General features: G+C 46.5%; 1 protein-coding gene across 1 annotated transcript; it reads left to right on the forward strand.

Moving 5' to 3' along the window:
* Positions 1 to 21: 21 nt before the first annotated feature.
* On the forward strand, positions 22 to 18,753 carry CHUK (component of inhibitor of nuclear factor kappa B kinase complex). The gene is made up of 21 exons (XM_088525595.1): positions 22 to 144; positions 213 to 307; positions 1,709 to 1,823; positions 3,585 to 3,654; positions 5,490 to 5,578; positions 6,323 to 6,412; positions 6,680 to 6,804; positions 8,005 to 8,112; positions 8,516 to 8,651; positions 9,183 to 9,377; positions 9,627 to 9,729; positions 10,550 to 10,673; positions 11,107 to 11,258; positions 12,075 to 12,136; positions 13,070 to 13,179; positions 14,472 to 14,521; positions 14,977 to 15,073; positions 15,780 to 15,927; positions 16,118 to 16,254; positions 17,372 to 17,471; positions 18,686 to 18,753. Exons 1-21 carry the CDS (start codon positions 22 to 24, stop codon positions 18,719 to 18,721), a joined length of 2,265 nt encoding a protein of 754 aa, XP_088381721.1. The 3' UTR covers positions 18,722 to 18,753.
* The last annotated feature ends 432 nt before the right edge of the window (positions 18,754 to 19,185 follow it).

A 19,185-nucleotide genomic window follows, 5' to 3' on the forward strand; every position in this document is an offset into this window, starting at 1 on the left:
GGCGCGGGGCGCGGGGGGCGCATGGAGCGGGCGCCGGGCGGCGCGGCGCTGCGCGGGCAGCCCGCGGGCGGCTGCGGGCCCTGGGAGATGCGCGAGCGCCTGGGCAGCGGCGGCTTCGGCAACGTGTGCCTCTACCAGCACCAGGTGCGGCCGCGCGGGGCCGGGCCGGGGCGGGGGGCGGCCGGCCGGCTCACGCCGCTGTGTCCCGGCAGGACTCGGGCGCCAGGGTGGCCGTCAAGTCGTGCCGGCTGGAGCTCAGCGTCAAGAACAAGGAGCGCTGGTGCCACGAGATCGACATCATGAAGAAGTGAGTGCGGCCCGGCCGCGGGGCCTGCGGCCGCCGCCGGAGCGTCTCGCCCAGCCGGGGCATCGGGGGGACGGCGCCGACAGCGGGCGCGAGTGGCACGCGGGTCCCCACGGCCTGCGGGGCCAGGCGGCGAGGGACGGGGCTCCGGGGACACCCAGGGTCTCAGGACAGGGCTCTAGCGGCACCCCCGCACCCTTCCGCCCAGCCCGTGCCCCTGGGGCTCTAGTGACGGCGGGACCCGGTGACGGTGACCCTGGCACCCAGGGTACCGCGGGCCCCTCTGCCCCCAAAGGCCGGCCCGCGCGTCAGGGCGCGGTGGTGGCACCCTGTGCCGGCCAGCAGAGCTGTCCGCTCGGAGCCGGGTGGCGTCCGCTCGGGACCTGGTGACACCTGAGCTCCCACGGGCTGCCGTGCCCACCGGCGTGGCCCAGCACTCGGGGCCTAGGAATGACCCTTGTCTGCGACGTTCCCCTGAGAGCTCCCCCCTCGCGAACGAGGCGCCGTTGGCCCCAGGCAGCCCCCGTCCCTCTCCGGCCTGTCCCTCTGAGTCACCCGCGGAGCCGGTGAAATCCACCCGTGCACAGAGTCGCTCGGTTGTTTCTCGGGGCGTCAGGGGCATTTCATGGAGTTGTTCCCTCATCCGGAGAAGTGTTTCCTCTTGAGGGGAAGAGCTGTGGGAGCTTCGCTGAGCTCGTGCTGTCTCTTGTCTCCTCAACCCGCTCATATGCGTGCACGCTGTGTGATCGTGAGCAGGGGAACCGCTCGCGGGCCCTGCGTTAGAGCTGAGCTTATAATACAGCATAGGGCGATCGCTTTTCCTATCGGTTTTCAGTGCAAAAACACGTTCAGGCACCCATTTGTACATCATATCTGCTTTTGTGATGCCTCTCACAGGCTACGTACTGTGTGCATGGGAGTAATTCATCTTCACTTCCTTCTAAACACACGATTTATTCTTGCAAATAGCATATTTTGAGACAGACAGGAATCAGGTTTTTGAACTCAATTGCATAAATGATTTTTTCGTGGCGTTCTACACACCTGGTACAGTCCCCCAGAGTAAATATATTCTTAGAAACCTTCTGGACTAAAGGGGAACTGACCCTCACATGCAGAAATAAAAACACGTATGGAATGACTAGGCCAAGGGCATGCAGAAATCAAGAACCAGAGCTTGCATCTGCATCATCCAAGTCTTCTGTCTCCGCTTGGAGACCACATGTCTGCTTGCTGCAGGTTGGTGTATGTGCAAGGTATGGATTTTATCTGTTTCGATACTGGTAGGTATCAATGAATTTGGGGAACAGTGCTGTTACCTGAAACATAAAGTGTGGTCGGGAGCCTTGTCTTGCTCTACTAAAAGGGGGCTTGGACTTCTCATCACACTCTCCGTGTGCCTAGGTTGAACCATCCCAACGTAGTAAGAGCCTGTGAAGTCCCCGAGGAGATGAACTTCCTTGTGAACGACGTTCCTCTGCTGGCAATGGAGTATTGCTCGGGGGGGGATCTCCGCAAGGTAGGCTCAGCTTTGCCTTGCAAAGGGGCCGACTTTCCTAACTCTCTTTTCCTAACATCGGTTGTCCATGAAACCATATCCGTTACGTGGTTCAGAAAAACCCACTACACTGTATCCATTACATGCTTCACAAAAACCCGCTACCCGAGTGCGGAGTGAGGCTTGTGCTACGAAACCAGGTGGCAGAGGCAGTAATCCAAGGGCAGATGGTGTTTTATGCTGGAGCAGTGTCTCCTTTCGTAGGACCGTGCCAGCGTTAACGCCGTCTCCTGTAGCCTGAGTGGCAGCACCCCCACACTGTGCCTGTGTTTGCGGCTGTGTGCCTGGATGTGCTCAGAGTCTGACTGCTTTTTCATCCACATGCCCAGTGTTTCGTTGCTTTGGGCTGCCAGGAAAGCTCTTGAGTTTCCCGGGCTAAGCGGGGGCCACCAAAACTTCCAAGATTTTTCCACTTCTAAACTGGGAGCTGCCTCTCTGCAAAGCAACAGCAGCACCCAAGAGTAAATGAGTTTTTCGAGCACCGGCTCTGTGGCCAGGTAGTTTCTCTACTCCCTTTCCATTGCAGCTGGATTCAGGAAACAACTATTTTTTTTTTTTTTTCTGTAGGATGAAGTAGCAGATTTCCATTGATTAAAGCTTGCTCAGAAATCGCCTCCTCTTAAGCATTTGGGTAGCTCTTTTCCGGTTTCGTTTGTTTTTACCAGTGTTAAATAGCAGACAGCTTGGAGAAACAAGTCATGGACTGCAAGGAGCTGTAGAAAAACAAAAAGTTAACAAGAGAGGGTGATAAATGCAATAACAACACGTTTGTGACTTATTTAGGTTTGTTTTGTTTTCTGGTGGTGTTCAAAACAGTTGGGGCAGCCTTTAGGACTGAAAGGATGGCAGCAAAAGGAAGCCAAATGTCGCTTGGATGTTGCCAACACAGATAGCAGGCCACATTCTCAGTGATGCCTGGGCATTTATGCGATGCAAATTCTGAGAAAACTCCCAGGAAAGCTGTGAAGCGGTGGGCAAGAAATTTGGGGTTGCATCAGCTCTGCTTTCTGCACAGTAATTGACTATTTAATTTCTGATAAGCCCTTGAAATCTGACATCTCTGGAAGCTCTCCACATAGCTGTGAAGGAAAAAAGTCCAATGACTTTGGGGGTTATTACGTTTCCTCTCCTGTTTTAAGGTACCTGTCTTGGAGTAGGTGGCATGTGCTGTGGCCTATGCTAAAGTTTGGAGTTTACCTGTTGATTTCCCCCTTCTTTTTTCCAATCAATTCCTCAATGCCTGGGGCTTAGGTCTATGTTTATTCCTTCTGCTTTTTGTCACTCAGTCTTATTTTCCCCAATGGAGAGCTGTTGTTCTTCCTGCTTCAGCTATTCAGGGCATTCCTAGATCCCATCAGGCCAGAATTCAGACAATGAGGAACAAGCGCATTCCAGGAAGCTTGTCCCCAGTTCTCTGAAGCCACAGGCCCGACATGGGTCTCCTTTCCCTTTCACTTTCTAATGGTTTTCCTGCTTCTGTGGTCACACTCGGAGAGTCCAGATCTGATTTTCAACCTTGCCCATTGTGCAATGATTTCTTTTTAATCCGAATTGTCTTTTTTTTTTTTTTTGTCCCTGTGCTTTTAATTTACAACTGCCTCCTTCAGCTGTGGTTTTATTTGAGCTGTGCTGTTTTTCAGCTCGGTGTTTGCAAGAATGGAAGATGGTGTCTTGCCTCCTCGTTGTTGCCTGGCAGGTGTAACCTGGTTTTCTTTTCTGCAGTTGCTGAACAAACCTGAAAACTGCTGCGGACTTAAGGAGAGTCAAATTCTTTCTCTTCTTAATGACATTGGTACGTAGCGTGTTGCCATTTTTTTTCATGTTTATTATGTGTAATTGCATTTTCCTGTTTTAACTGGATAGCAGAAACAGGCTGCTGAAACACATCAGGCTGCTGTTTCAGAGGAAGGACTTTGTGTCCCTGCTGATCATAAAGACAAGAAATGTTCACTACTGAACTGTCTATGGAGCATGATTTGAAAACCTAGCTGGACTTCTTGAGTCTGGTTAAGGGCAGGCAGAAGGGGGCTGAAGAACAGGCTGTGACCCTGGGAAGGGGAGGTAAAAAGCTGCTGATCTCTGTGTGGGCCACTGCTTACCCAGCACTGACTTGCTGCCTTGCTTAAAGGAAAGGTGTGAGAGAGATTCCTCAGACCAGCCTTGCTGTCCATCAGGAAAGGTGCCCGGCTGCTTGGGCAGCCGAGGAAGGTCGCATCATCCGATCCAGGCTGCAACCTACGCATGAATTCCCTGGAGTTTTTTGTAGCAGGAGATCTGCTCATGTTTTCGGTTCTGTTGCAGATGACCAGTCTGCTTGTAGGAAAGGATCCCTGCTTTTAGAATTAAGAAGTGTTTGGATGAAGAAGTTGCCCTGAGCTTTTAGGCAGGACTCTTAAGGGGTGCTTTGCTCTGTCTCAGAAGATGGAGAAGAGGAGAGAGGATCATCTTTACCCAAAGTGATTTTTTTTCTGAGCAGAAGGAGGATGCCTTGTCTGGAGATGATGACTTAGTCCTGAGTCTCTTCTGGGTCGTTGTAGACCCTTAAAAGGGCAGGACACATGAATTCCCAGAGAAAAATGAACTTGATTGTTGTTTTTTCTAGGGTCATTTGCCTTCCTTGCACTGCTGCCATGAGCTCCCCAGGGCACTTGTTTAGCATTGGTGGTCAGTGACAGGTCATCCAGAGTTTCATTCCTGCCCAAATTCTGGGTATGAACTAACATGTCTGGATACATCTTTGTAGCTTCTGCAGGGCTTCATCAGCTTCCAACTCTCGGTGATTTCAACATGTTGCACAGACTGAGTATTTTTTTCTGCATAGGAAAATTTAAAATACCCCATAATGTAGATAGGAAAAGCAGTGCGATTTACACCTTCTCTTTCCACTTGCGCCTCTCCAAGATGGAAAAACCATGACTTCAAAGAAAGTCCCCATTTTAAGGAAATCCTTTTGACTGTTTTGTCGGTCACCTTGTCCTGTGACGGATGCTCACTCCACAATCATTTAGTAGCAGTCAGCGCTGTTGTTTGAATGGACTCACCATATTTCCACCACCACCTTCAGGCAGAATTTCCCTCGAGTCTTCTCTTTGCTAGTAGCTCCGCCGTCACATTAAAGCAGTTTAAACGTGGGCTGCTGCCACAAGTGCTTCCCTCCCCGCTTGGGCACTTGCCCTCATTTCTACCCTTAATCCAGCACCCCCATAACCATGTCAGGAGTTGGATCTGGAAACCAGCCTGAGTAAAACTTGATCTTTCGTGAGCAGGTTTCAGCCGGGTCACTGCCAGGACAACACAGTCCCCATGAATGTGCAGTCACATTAAAGTCTGAGAAGGATTCAGCTCCCTTTTGCCTTTAAGGCAGGATGTTTGACCAGTGTTTATGCCACAAGGTCTGAATTCCTTAGGCAATCTGACTTCCTCAGAGCAGAGGAAAAGAGCTGGTTTAACCCTGTAGCCATATGCTTAAATGTGACAGTTAAAGTCATTAATATGTTTAATGCTGTTTTTTTTTTTTAAGGGAAGATTTATTGCTGAATATCATGCTTGCTAAACTTCTATTGGATTTTTTTTTAACAATTGTTCTTCCCTTTTTTTTTTTTTGTCTCTTAAATACTTGCCTTTCAGGGTCTGGTATTCAGTATTTGCATGAAAACAGAATTATCCACAGAGATTTAAAGCCTGAAAATATTGTTCTTCAGGATGAAGGGGGGAAGGTAAGTCTTGGTCGCTGGTGTTTCGGCTGGCATTTCTGGAAGCTAGAAGTAGTTTTTTCTTGCCCGAGAGAAACAGAAGAGGGCAAATGGCTTATGACATTGAATTAGGTTGAGAAAACCTAATTATTAAATTACAATAAAATAAAATAATTTATTAAATAATTAAATAAAATTAAATAAACCTTTGTTAAAAATTCCCATCTTCTTGAAACACCATAGTCTATTTTGCTTATTCTTAAAATCTTCTCATTAAAAACAACCAACTCTTGCTTGCAATCAGGAGCCAACCCTGCCTGCGGCAGGATAGAAATGATAAGAAATTGCAGTGTGGGGCATCTCTGTGTTTGTGGCTTTATGAGGGTTGCATGTAAAACTGAACCTGTCTGTGTAGTCCTAGATTTCTTAAAAAAAAAAAAAAAGTCAATAACAAATAACTTTAAATTCCAAGATGAAAAGCTTGATGCTGCATTCAGCCAAGCAGAATCCATTTGCTTTGGGCCATAAAGGACTTTAATTGGCGAGTTGCTTAAAGTCATGTCAAAGTCAAGGGAGAGGTGGCCAAAGCCAGTTTACGTGGTGGAGGAGCCAACGCCACCACCGTGGCACATTGCGGAGCTTCCCTACGGGCTTCTTCCCCTTTGGCCTTCCCGTCTTTCGCATGCATGTCCTGGATGTCACTGCACAGCTTTTCTTGTTGTTTGTTCTGAATTAGCTCTTGTGGCAAATTGCTCGCACTGTTTACAGGTTGTCCACAAGATTATAGACCTGGGATATGCCAAGGATCTGGATCAAGGAAGTTTATGCACGTCATTTGTTGGAACATTACAATATTTGGTAAGATTTTTCTTTCCCGTCTCTCCCACAACCAGGGGCTGCTCACACAGCTGCCTTTCCTCCCCATGATGGGACTCCAACCCTGTGTCCTCCAGTCTCCTTTTAGGTCAGGTCCTCCAGGCCCTGCCTGGGGCCTCGAGCAGGTATCCGCATCCCTCCACAGCTAGGAGCCCAAACGTGGACGCAGCGTTGCCTCTGCAAAAGTGAGGGAGTTGGAGTGTGGAGAACACCACATTGAAAATGTCTTCTCTTCATGGTTCTTTTTAGGCTCCAGAACTCTTTGAGAACAAATCCTACTCTGTTACAGTCGATTACTGGAGCTTCGGAACGATGGTGTTTGAATGCATCGCGGGATTTAGACCCTTCCTGCATAACCTACAGCCTTTTACCTGGTGAGATGTCTGTTCCACAAGAGCCGATGCCGAGGGGCAGGGCTGCTGCGTGCGTCGTGCAGCCACAGTGACCAAACGCGTCGTGAAGCGTTGGAGCTGCTGCCGTGTGGGTTCTGCAGCGGGCCTGATGCTCCTGTGGTTTTCATTAATGCTTTGATTGGCTCCTCACAGATTTTGCATTAGGCACTTCTTGCATTGTTTGATAGGACCTAGTCCTAGTGATTCATAAAGCAATCTGTTAAATAATAATGTGTTCAGACAGTCTTTTGCTCAACTAGGTTATGAGGTTACTTGTTATTAGTGGTAAGTAACACACAGAAAGGCTTGCGTAGTAAGAACATAAGATGCAGAAAAAAGGAAAAAAAAAAAAAAAAGCATTGGAGGTGTCAGGATGGTACAATTTTAAATGATGATTCATTCAGCCCACCAGTAAAAAGCCTTTTCAAGGGATGTTTCTGAAGGGTTTGGAAGTAAAGGTGCTGAGCAGAGTGGAAAAATAGCCTGTGCATAGGGTGGTGTTAACGAATGTGTGATTTAAATTCCAGATTTCTGTATTTCCACTTTATTTCTTACCTTGCAGTATCAGGGGAGTGTAAACTTTGTTTTCGTAGGGTTGATTCTACAACAGAACAAATCTAAAAATGGGTTTTCCATGGACTTTGAAATAATACATGTAGGTAGCTATGGTGGTAAATTTCAAAGTTTTTATGAGCATTAGTTTAAAAAGTCAGTATGTTTTAATAAGAATATTTCTGACTAGTATGTAGCAATATTTTCTCCTTTTAGCAGCCAACTGTTGAGCTTCTTTATTTTGACAGCTCACCATTTATCTCATTTTTCTTTAGCATACGGATAACTTGATTTTCTGATGTCAGGAGTAGGAAACAAACGAGTGAGATAGAAGTAACTCTTCCAAGCATCTGTGTCCAGTAAAAGGGAATAAAACAGTCCAGGTTCCATGCACATAGCTGCAGTCCTTTGTGGTGTATTTGGGGGAGAGATCAGGCTGGCAGCCTGCAGGTGTATGCAGTGTTCAGCTGACTTATGTGATTGCAGCACAGATGGTGCTTATGTGAGACCTGTACTGGGAAACCCTGTTGTTCTGACCGTACCTGAGCTCTAGGCCCAACCAGTCCTGAGGGGGAGGCCCTGAGGCAGAGTTTGCTGCTTGAGATAACCCCAGAGGATTTTGCTTTCTAGGCACGAGAAGATCAGGAAGAAGGATCCAAAGCACATCTTTGCTTCCGAAGAGATGAATGGGGAGGTTCGATTCAGCACCCACTTGCCGCAGCCCCACAGCCTCTGTGGGTAAGTGCCAAAACCCCTTGGCCCTGGCAGCTTCCTAGGAAAAACACTGGAGCTGAGACTGAAGTGAACGGCTGTGTGGTGCTTTGAGCTTTCTGCACAGGACTTCAGGAGGCTCTGAGCAATAGCCCTGGTGCTGCGTGTGCGGGCAGACGTGGAGAAGAGCCTTCCGGGTAGCTCTATGACGCTGAGGTGGCTATTCTGCAGACACTGCTTTGAAAACCGTTTGCTTTTCGGGGTATCACAGTTATTTTTGGAAGAAAAAAGTATTCCCCTCTTTATCTAATTGGAAATTGGTCAATCTGCTGTTCTATTAAGATGTTTTTGACTTAGAGCAATGGTGAAGAAGGAGGAGGTAAATGTCCTGGGTGGCCACGTGCTCCTTCTTAGGGCTCCTCTGGTTTAGTTTGATTGTAGAACCAATGGAAAACTGGCTGCAACTGATGCTGACCTGGGATCCGCAGCAGAGGGGGAGCGGTGTAGAGCCCGAAACCGGCCGTCCCAAGTGTTTCCTGATAATGGATCACATCCTCAATTTGAAGGTAAGGAAACTGGTCCAGTATCCTGAGGACTGTTTCTCTTGGTACCAGTGAGTGGGTGAGTGTATGTACTGCATGCCCAGGCCATATCTGAAGGTCACCAGCTATATTGATCTATAGCTTTACTCTTGAAGCAGAAACGTGACCGTATGTTACTGTTTATCACATCTCAGGAAGGGCTCACTAAGTTCAAGTGATAGGGCAATATTTACTAGTAACAGTTTCTTGGCCTGTGTTACTGATGGTGTGACTTCCATGTCCATACACCATGTAGCTCTACCAGAGCAGAGAGATCATTCACTTGGCCCTTTCCCTCTGAGTAAATACTAGAGCTTTGTTGGAATGGGACCAGCTCTGGAAAGCATGTGTAGGAAACACCTAAGAAGGAACATTTGGTCCGATCTGGAAAGATTTCCAGAGGAATTATGAAACAGAAAATACTAGGCCAGTGGTCTGGTCAACATTTCGTGTCATGTGGTGGGTCCTTTCTCTTTGGTAGTGACTTATAACCAGATTGGCTTGTTCCTTTTACAGATAGTGCACATCCTGAATATGACCTCTGCCAAGATTGTTTCGTTCCTCCTGCAACCCGAGGAGAGCCTTCACTCACTTCAGATGCGCATCGAGTACGAGACTGGAATAACTACTGGCAATCAGGAGCTGCTCTTGGAGACGGGCATTTGCCTGGACCCTCGGAAACCCGCTTCCCAATGCGTTATCGAGGGGGTGGTAAGAATGATCCTGGTTTTCTCTGGGGCACATCCTTGGTGCACAGAGGGAGTTGAAAATCTATGGAAGCGGAGGGTCCTGTGTTTGTGGGATGCATCCAAATCCATTTTTGTGTGGAGCCTATATATAAGGAGCCTGGCTGCCAATAACAGTTAGTTCATGATGCGACCAGGATCCTCTGGGTTAGCAGGAGCTGCCATGGGGATTTTACATTCTGTCCATTCATATTCTCTCCTCTTTCCTCCCCAGAGAGGCTGGGATAGCTACATGGTGTATTTGTTTGATAAAAGCAGAACTGTCTACGAAGGACCCTTTGCGTCTCGAAGTCTCTCTGACTGTGTAAACTACATTGGTGAGTGAGCTGTTGAGCACCTGGGCTTCACAACGTACCTGCCTGCCACAACGTACACAATCCATGCTGATGGTATTTTCAGAGGAAACACAGGTCAGGGCAGCTGTACTAGTCGATTAAATAGCACAATTAAATTTGTTGGCTACACCTAAACACAGTATATTTTAGCATAGCCCCAAAGAGGCAGCCTTGACTATTACCAGCAGCTAAATGGGCACATCTTGCTTGATTCACTGGCCGAAAGGGATGCCTGGCTAGCAGTCTGTTGAGCAGAATGACATTTGTGGCACCATTGCTGCATGCAGATCCAGGAAAAAAAGTGGATTTGGGTGTGTGTTTGTTTTTGCTCAGCTTTTGCTGTTACAACCTTTTGGTCGTTACACCCATTACTGTCAGTCTTTTTTTCTCTGGTCAAACTCTTTGGTAGCCAGAAGAGTGTTTTCCAAGCGGGAATGACACCAAACAGGTGCTTTAGGTACAGACTTAGTGGGTGATTGCTGTGTTTCATGCAGTATCCCCTGTCTGTTAGGGCCAGGGAGCCAAACAACTCAGAGAAGTCACTGCCGTTTGGATCTTAAGAAGGCTAAGCTGCAAATTCAAACAGGAGGATGCCAAATACCTGGGTAGCTGTAACACAAAAAGCTTATGAATGTGTCAAGTTTGGGCAGCATCATGCAAATGCTGAGCAAATCTCACGTGGCTCCATCTCGTAGCCCAGGCCCTGAAAGCAGGATTGGAGGAGGTTACAGGCACCAGAGTGCTCTCGAGCTGCCCCTTCCTTCAGGTACAATTGTGCTTGTTTTCTCCTTTTTGCCTTCAGTACAGGATAGTAAGATCCAACTGCCGGTGTCTCAGCTGCGCAAGGTGTGGGCAGAAGCAGTGCACTATGTGATTGGGCTGAAAGAAGATTACAGCAGGCTTTTCCAAGGCCAGAGAGCTGCCATGTGAGTTGGTACTGCTCATTCACAAGGCTTGAATATTCTGTAAATACAGAGGCTGTTTGAAGGGTTGTATACGTCTCGGGAGGAGTTTGGATTGCTCAGAGTTTACAGCCCATGGTTCTGCTGCTCCTTACTTGTATGTTACAAAGTAAATTTGGGTTGGGAGCTTATTCCACTCCGTGAATTTTCCTGCATAGTGCCTGACGCTCATAATAACTGAAGAACAGGAATTGAGTTGGGTGGCAGAGTGAATGGAACAGTTTGTGTCCGTAGGATTTTGTCCTCTGATTGAACACCCCGTCCCAAAGTCTTGGATGAAATTTCCTTGCTAGCTGCGTTCTTCCTTCACCTGACACAACAGCTTCTTTGGTGCTGACCACCCAAGTCCCCCACCAGCTTTTCAGCTAACGTCTGTTGCTCTTGTTTTATTTCTTAGGCTGAGTCTCCTTCGGTATAATGCCAACCTAATCAAAATGAAAAATAACATGGTGTCGGCATCTCAGCAGCTGAAAGCCAAGCTGGAATTCTTTCATCAGAGCATCCACCTTGACCTGGAGAGATACAGTGACCAGATGGCTTATGGCATATGTATGTATTTGTGTAATACTTGCTTGGGCGTCTTATCCGATCCCACTATAAAGGGCAGTGGATAAGAGTTAATTTAAAAGAAAACGAATGCAGGGGCTGCCACATCTTTCATGTTTATGAGCGTGTGCAGTGGAAAGGGCGTTAAAAACTAGCGTCAGGACAAACTGATAACACTGATTGTAGAAAAAAAACATTCTGAACAGTATTACAGGAGTGGTTTTGCTGTGCTCCCTAATGGAAAGTAGCAGTGGTCTGCACGAAAGATGAGGTGAAAAAGCCCAGCTGGATTTCATGTCACAGAAATGTCTGGATTTTGTGAGTGTTGTGGAGGGGTGAGTAAGGAGATTCGTACAGGGTGGCTGAAGAAACAAAGCTGGAGTCAAAGATGTTGCCTGGGCAGAAAGGTGATGATGGAAAGTGGAAGGTGAACTGCGTTGGGAGAGTCTGTGTTTAATCAGAAAATAGCAGTTGTTGAGCTTAATGGTGGTGTTTAAAAGTCATTTTAAGTCAGCGATTGGAAATGGTGAAATCCTGTTACTAAAGATCTTGTAGGCGAGTAAAGGTCAGGGAATGCTGTTTTGTCACGAGTTTGCTGTCTAACAAACAAATCACCTTAAGGGAAGCTGTGCATTCCCAAACTTAAAATCAGAATATTCCTAATCTGCCTAAATACAGATTTTGGCATTCATTTGCCAAGCCTTCACCTGTGCTTATATCAACTTAGCTCGGTCCTATCTGTTTTTATTTTTGAATCTGTATCTGTTTCTAATTCAGCAAATCTGTTTCTAATTTAGCAAATCTTTTCTTCTCTTGAAGCTTCAGAAAAGATGCTCAAAGCCTGGAAAGAGATGGAAGAGAAGGCCTCTCAGTGTGCACAGGTAGGGGTTACCAGTCTAGCTCGGCTAATCTCTGTCAAGGAAGATGTGATGGAACTTGAACTGTCACACATGCCACTGCTTTGTTGCTTCAATCTGTTTTATGTATGCTGGATGAGAAAATCCTTGTTACAAGTAGGTGCATTAACAAAGAACATTCCTGAGTTGCCACGTTGTTTGAATGCAGTGACTTGCATGAAACAAAGCAAATGTCCCTGGACTTTTAGCCCTTTTTGGAAGCAGAATTCTAGCAGAGTAATTCAAAACTGTTGATTACTTTTTTTCCAGAAAATTAGGAGCATCAACCAGTGTTTGCTCTGCAGAATATCAGAATTGCATACTGTCTGCAAACTGCATGGGCCCCACATGTAGTTTACACATATATACTATATATACACCACACATATATACTGAACACATTAATAACCAGTGTCAGGAATCCCCAATACATGTCTGGTGCCATGTAGATCAAAAAATTGTTAATAGTTGCTTCACCTAACTTAATTGTGGCATAAGATTGATCTCGCCTACGTGGCTTAGAAGAACGTGTGAAATACCAGAGCAGTGTTGCAACAAAATGCATACGGGTGAATAAAAATTCCTATGGTAAGGGTAGGAAGAAATATCTTTGTCTACACGGAAGCATATTTGGAGTGCAGAGGATGTGTGTGCAGTGCACATCCCCAGGAGCTGTGATGTACCAAGAGGCTGAGTTTGTTTCTCATTCAGTGTGGGTGTCAGAGATGGGGATCTAGATGAAACCGTCCCCTTGGAAGATAACTGTAGCCCCAACTGCAACAGCAGCTGCCTTGCAGTAGAGTCTTGTCTCCTCAGCTCTGCGCAGACTCAACCTGTTATGCCAACAAGTATCATGGGGAGCTTTATTTTTCTGCTCTCTTCATGTGTTTTTGATTTGTAGCTGCGTTTCCTCCTTAGGCTGAAGATATTGGCTATCTAGACGAGCAGATCATGGCTCTGCACACAGAAATTGTTGAGCTGCAGAAGAGCCCGTACGCGAGGCGCCAAGGAGAAGTCATGGAGAACTTGTAAGTCCTTGGCTCTTCCATGAAGCTTGTTGCACATTAATGGAGTTTGTGGTTTTGGGGATCAGATCTTCTTTTGTCTGAAAGTTGTGCAGAAAACGTTAGTGTTTGGCCACAGGAATAAACTCTTCTCACTTCCCCTGTACCCACATGATGAGTAGACCCGGGGAAGCGCAGGTAGGGGAAGAGAGGACACTTTCTTGTCACTTGACCGTGAAACTTGGCCTTCTAAGAGGATGGGCCTAAGATCCTAATAGCTGAGTCTCCTCTGAAAAATGCAGAGGATTTTTTTGGTGTTGGAGAATAGTGAATTTTGCTGTGTTGTGTGAGCAAATGAATACATAATCTAAAAATTTGATTCAGTATTTCAGGTAATTGAAAAATCTTAGATTCAATATTAATAGTAAAAATAAATAAATGTGAAATACGGAATGGTATTCCTGAACCTAAGAAATGCTGTGAAACCCAAGAAGGTGCAGACTGTACCAGCTTGGGCTGTTGTTGAAAGCCCAAGAGACAATTATAAGAGAGGAATCTAATTGCCACCAAGGCTAAATAGCCACCAAATCTGTTGTCACCGATGACATTTCTGAATGACCCTGAGTGTTTTGAGTGGGAAATGTGCCTGTTCCTGGCATGTTCTCCCCACTCCCTCTTTGCAGAATTAGATCAGCAAAGCTGCTGAGCCCACGGGCTGCAGGAGCAGCCAGGCTGGTGCACAGGATAGGAGGTGGTGGAAAGGGGACACCACGTCTTGCAGCAATAGCCCTCACCTAGCTCAGCTTAAACCAAAAAGCTCTCTCCTGAAACATCGCTTTTTCCATCGCTTTCCCACTGAAAGCACCTCAGCTATTCACCAGGGGCTTAAAGCAGCCCCTGAAGGGTTGATTTGGCAGCCTAAAAATCCCCAAATATGAAGTGCTGCACTGCCCATCCTTAATGAGGAGGGAGGTGGGGGGCAGATTGGGTCTCCTGCACTTTGGTGTGTTTTTTTTCCCAGCTTGAGCAGAACTTCCTGCAGAGACTAGCTTGAAATTCAAAAATACCTCACGAAGAGACACATAGGGACCTTGAGTAGTAGCCAGGCTTACCTGAGGGGGATTATGTGCTCTTTTCCCTGTGTAGCAGGAAAAAAGAGGACCTCTGCCCTTTTCCTTGTCTGACTGAGGAATGCCCAGACAGATTCAGCAAGAAACAACTGTTTTTTTTTGGGTTTTGTTTGTTTGTTTGTTTGTTTTGTTTTCTTGGATCACTGTTTGTTGATATATGTATGAAACATTTTCTTCTTTTTTAAGGGAACAGAGAGCCATAGACCTGTACAAGCAATTAAAAACAAGGCCTCCAGGTATGAAATCAGGCTGTCCAATGACTGTTTCGAGCTTAAATTCCACTACTAATTCTTATTTATCAGTGTTGAAAATACCACTTAGGACAAAACAAGTGATGGCATTAAAGTTAACCAGAGTCAAGGGTATACCTTAAGCTGATTTTTGATATTTTTCCTTGTTGCTGAACCCAGAGCTCTCCCAAACTCCTGTAGTTCTGCTGCTCGGACTTGGGTCCTTCTTACTGTTTTCAGACTTGAGGATTTGCCCTGACATTCCTCTGTCACCCCTACAACCCAAGCACAGCATCTTTTTAATTATTATTATCATTATCATTAATTTCTTTTTATTTTGCACAAAGTAATCAATGTCTTTATTAACCGATACTAATTTGACCCTGGGCATTTGAGTCCAGAGCGCTTCCTTGCTGAAAAAAAGATTTACTAATGTGGTGGCTGCTGTCCCTGTCTTCCAGATCATGCCTACAGTGACAGTACAGATATGGTGAAGATTATTGTGCAGACAGTACAGAGCCAAGACCGAGTTCTCAAGGAGCTCTTCGGTCATCTCAGGTACTGGACAAATGCAACTTCCAGCGTTGGTTGCTTTGTAACAAGAAAGGAAGGGGGAAAACTCTGGAGATCAGAGCCAAAAACCTTCATTCACAGACACACGCTTCTCCCAGTTGAGAAGCCGTGTTGAGTTTGCACTTTTTAAAAGTCTTTTAAAAGTCTTTCTTTTAAAAATCATAACCTGTGCTTTAATAGGGAAGATCAGGAGGATGCACTGGCTTATATATATTCTTAGCACCCAAGAGGTTGCTTTGAAATGAGGCAAATTCTGCAAGTGTTTATGTTGAGATTTAGCAAACAGGATATCTCGGTGATTTGTTCATTCCTTCCAAAAGCAGGTTTAAAAATAAATCATGGTGAGATCTCTTTAGTTAGCAGAGTTTAGTTTTGTTTTCACATGCAGCCCAGTAGATCCTGTAAAGAAAGTATTTTTGCTGAGGTATGGTCAGGCAACAGGATGGTTGGGAATGGTGAGGATCAGTGTTTTATCTCGAATAGGAAGAGCTTGTCTTCTGGCTGTTAAAAGTGCTGTTGCCTGGGTGCCTTTTTGAGAGTCTTAACTGGACTTGGAAAAGTCCAGGGATCCTTCCAGACTTCCAGCTTTTGTACCTGTGTTTCCTTGAATCCCAGGATGGAACCAGTTGGTTTTGCCAGAGCATATTGCCACGCAAGCTGGGAAGTAACGTGTGGTTTGTTTTTGCTATAGCAAGCTGCTGGGCTGCAAGCAGAAGATTATTGACTTGCTTCCAAAGATTGAAGTGGCTCTAAATAACATCAAGGAAGCCGACAACTCAGTGATGCAGATGCAGGGTAAAAGACAAAGGGAAATATGGCACTTGCTGAAAATCGCTTGTGTAAGTAGTCTCTGGATTCGTTGTTTGTCCTCCCAGTGCAGGAACCAGGGGGCAACAAATGAAGCTGTGAAGAAACAAGCTAAAAACAAACCAGAAAAAGAGAGGTTGTTTTTGTGGTAAAGAAGACACAGAGTTTTAGTTTAGTTTTTCATGGAAAAGAAATCCAGTAATTTTTTTTTTTTTCCTCTAGACTCAGAGCTCTTCCCGATCACTGGTGAGTGCCAGTCTGGAAGGGACAGCAGCAACTCCAGCAGCCACGTGGCTCCCCCAGAGCTCATCAGGCCATGTACCTCATCCCCTTTCATCCATGGCAACTGCTGGAGATGGGTAAGGGCTATGGGGAAGGGGCTGCAGAGAAGAAATCAGCGTAACCACCACGTTTCCCTGTGTGCGGGTCTGTTACAAGGCCCGGAAAAATCAGGAATCCTTCCTACAACTTCAGTGACTTTTTAATAGTCTGCATTGAATTGGAGGTCTGAAGTTGAAGTCCGTACAAAATAATCCATCCAATTGAATATCTGCTGCTTCATCTTCCCCCAGAAAATGTTCTGGTAACTCATGTGTTTACTAATGCTCAAAAAAAAAAGGATTTGGATTGAAATTTTATTCACAAATCTCTATTCATTCTCTGAGCAAGTTTCACTTACCATTCTCAGCTAAACTTTATGACATCCATCAGTGAATGTCTTGCACTTCATGTTATTTTATCTCGGGATAGTCAGTCCTATCTGAGGTGCTGAGAGAGATGTTGGGAGAAGACCTTTTTCTCTTGTCACTTTACCAGTGAAGCCTAGCAGAGGGGAAGAAATCCTCAAGAGATCTGCAGTATTTTGTGGGATATGGAGCAAGCCGTATAAACGGGGCATTTATTTTATCAAAGTAACTGGCCATCTCTTGCTTTTCGGGTGACAGGCAGAGATCTAGGTTTTGAAGACGCACGCTTCCTAAACAGGCTCTCACTGGAAATTGGTTAATTTTTCTGAAGCTTTTTTGCTTCTTCTTCTCTGTCTGCTTCTGCAGGGTAAATTTCACCTTCTGAGTAGTGAGGAGTGATCACCCTTGAAACAGGAGGTGCCTTTGTGAGCAAAGTGCCCTCGCACTGCCTCACTCCACTCCATATGAGGAGTTGAGACACGTAAACCTCATGGGGAGCAAGCAGTCATTTCATACTCCTTTGTGCTGTGCTCACTTCCCAGTTTCTGTAAGGGCTGAATTTCAGTGTGATTTGTACAGTTCTTGTGTAGGAAAGGGTAAAATCCACACTGCCAAGGTGGAGAGCTGTGTGAGCCGTGCCATCCCACAGCATGCTACTACTTTGGCTTCTCCAGGGCAGCTCCTGCAATCACAGAAATCTCCTACAACTTGATTCTATATCCTGTGGAAAGCCTACTGATGCTGGTGTTGGTTTGTGTCTTCAATCTGTCTTCTTATGCCTTTCCTGCAGGGAAACGTTTGCCCATGTGATAGAAGAGAATCTAAATTATCTCGACCTCTTCAGCAGTATTTTGCAGGAGGCAAGGCAGGAGCAGAGCAACAGCATGATGGTAAGCCTGTCAAGTGTATTTTTGAAGACTATGATTTTTTAAAGAGTCATAATGGGGTCCCCTGGGGGCATGAAGAACTCCCGAAATAGGGTTATTCGTGATGATGTAAGTTATTGTGCTTGGCATGTGATGTCTGTCATCCCTCCCAGGACTCCGCTAACAAACTGGTCCTTCTGGAAAGCAGCATTTGGAAAAAAAATGTTGGCCGGGGGGTCTTCATGAAGGGTTGGGCTGCTCTTTTTTGGGACCTTGCTCTGCAAACTGATCATACCCTCAGCTAGAAGGTTCTCACTTGGATCCCAGCACTGAAGTGGGTAGAACCCTCCATCTCCAGGGTCCTTGCCTGATTATTAAACAAAGCTCTTCTTGGAGCGAAAGTGTATTTTAGAGTGATTTTTTTGAACAAATCAGCGTTGGAAATAGGAAGAAACGACAAAAGAAGATCATGATCCTTCAGAAATTTTGGAGCAATGTGTAATGCCAGTCCTGAACTGCTAACTGAGGCTGCTAACTGGCTGCTTAGGGCTTTCTGTAAAGGGGTCAAACACCTGAGAAGGGAGCTAACATCTCGTACAGTGTAACTCGGATTTCTATAAAGCTTTTTATGGTATCTCCTTAGGGACAACTTCTCTTCTGTCAGGATAAAGGATTAAGGCTTCTCTTACCGATTTGTACTGCTTAAACCGTGAGGGACAAAGGCTTGGAGGAGAGGCAGTTGACGAAACGAAGCTCTTAGGCTTTGTAAATAGCATTTAAACATTTTAATTCCTGAGCATTTTAATGTTTGTGAATTTTAGTAAACAAAGCGAGAGCTTACCAGAGTTGCTAAGCTGTTCCGGGTAGTGAAATGAAACCTGCAGTTAGCAGCAATTGCAGACAATTCCATCCCACCGAGGGATGAGTAATAATACGAAGGGACAAATGAAATCAGCCTCCAAGAGAAAGCAAAGTAATTATGTAAGGGGGAAAAACAGCCTGAATTATGCACAGCCCAGTCTTCGGCTGTCGCGTGAGGGCTGTCGTTCACTTCTGCCAGGGCTGCTGTCACTTGTGTCATACAATCCCTTCCTGTCTTGCTTGGTTTGCTGCTTCCTGAGGAAAAAGAAATGGGAAGTTGTATAAGATGGGCGCCGAGAGGCCTTGGGCCGCTGCTTGGGAAACGTGCCTCGACAACTGCTTTTCCTGCACTTCAGTTGTTGCCCTTCCTCTTCCAGAGCCTCGAGAGCCTCGACTGGAGCTGGCTGAAGTAGCCCGGGGAGAGGAGCCAACCTCTGGAGCCGCCCTGGGCACCTGGGAGCAGAAGAAGGAGCGGGTGGCAGCCAGCGCGGAGCGTTCGTAAACGTTTGGCTGCCAGGGCGGCAGCGGTGCCTGTGCCTTACCCGGGGAACTGGCCTCCATGTCGGGGTGGTGGTGGGGAGGGGGACACAACATGGCTGCCTCAGCCCCCAAGGGCGTGGGGGGTTCCCTTTCCCCCCCTTTCCACTCTTATTGTGTGCATTATGTAAAATGTATATATATAAATAGAGAGGCGTATTTTGAATGGAACGGTCTTTAATAAATATTGCGAGGAACCTCCTGCCGCTTCTCCCTTCATGGCGGGGAAGGGAGGGAGAGCAACCCCTCCCCGCGCCGTTGCCGCGCAACGGCGGGATGACGCCATCGCGCGGCGGGCGGGGGCAGGCGGGGCGGCGCCTCGCGTGCGCGTGCGCGGCGG

This window comes from Tinamus guttatus, unplaced genomic scaffold, assembly GCF_059628265.1.
Source record: "Tinamus guttatus ecotype Peru unplaced genomic scaffold, ASM5962826v1 Tinamus_guttatus_pri_ptg000023l, whole genome shotgun sequence".
Taxonomy (NCBI): domain Eukaryota; kingdom Metazoa; phylum Chordata; class Aves; order Tinamiformes; family Tinamidae; genus Tinamus; species Tinamus guttatus.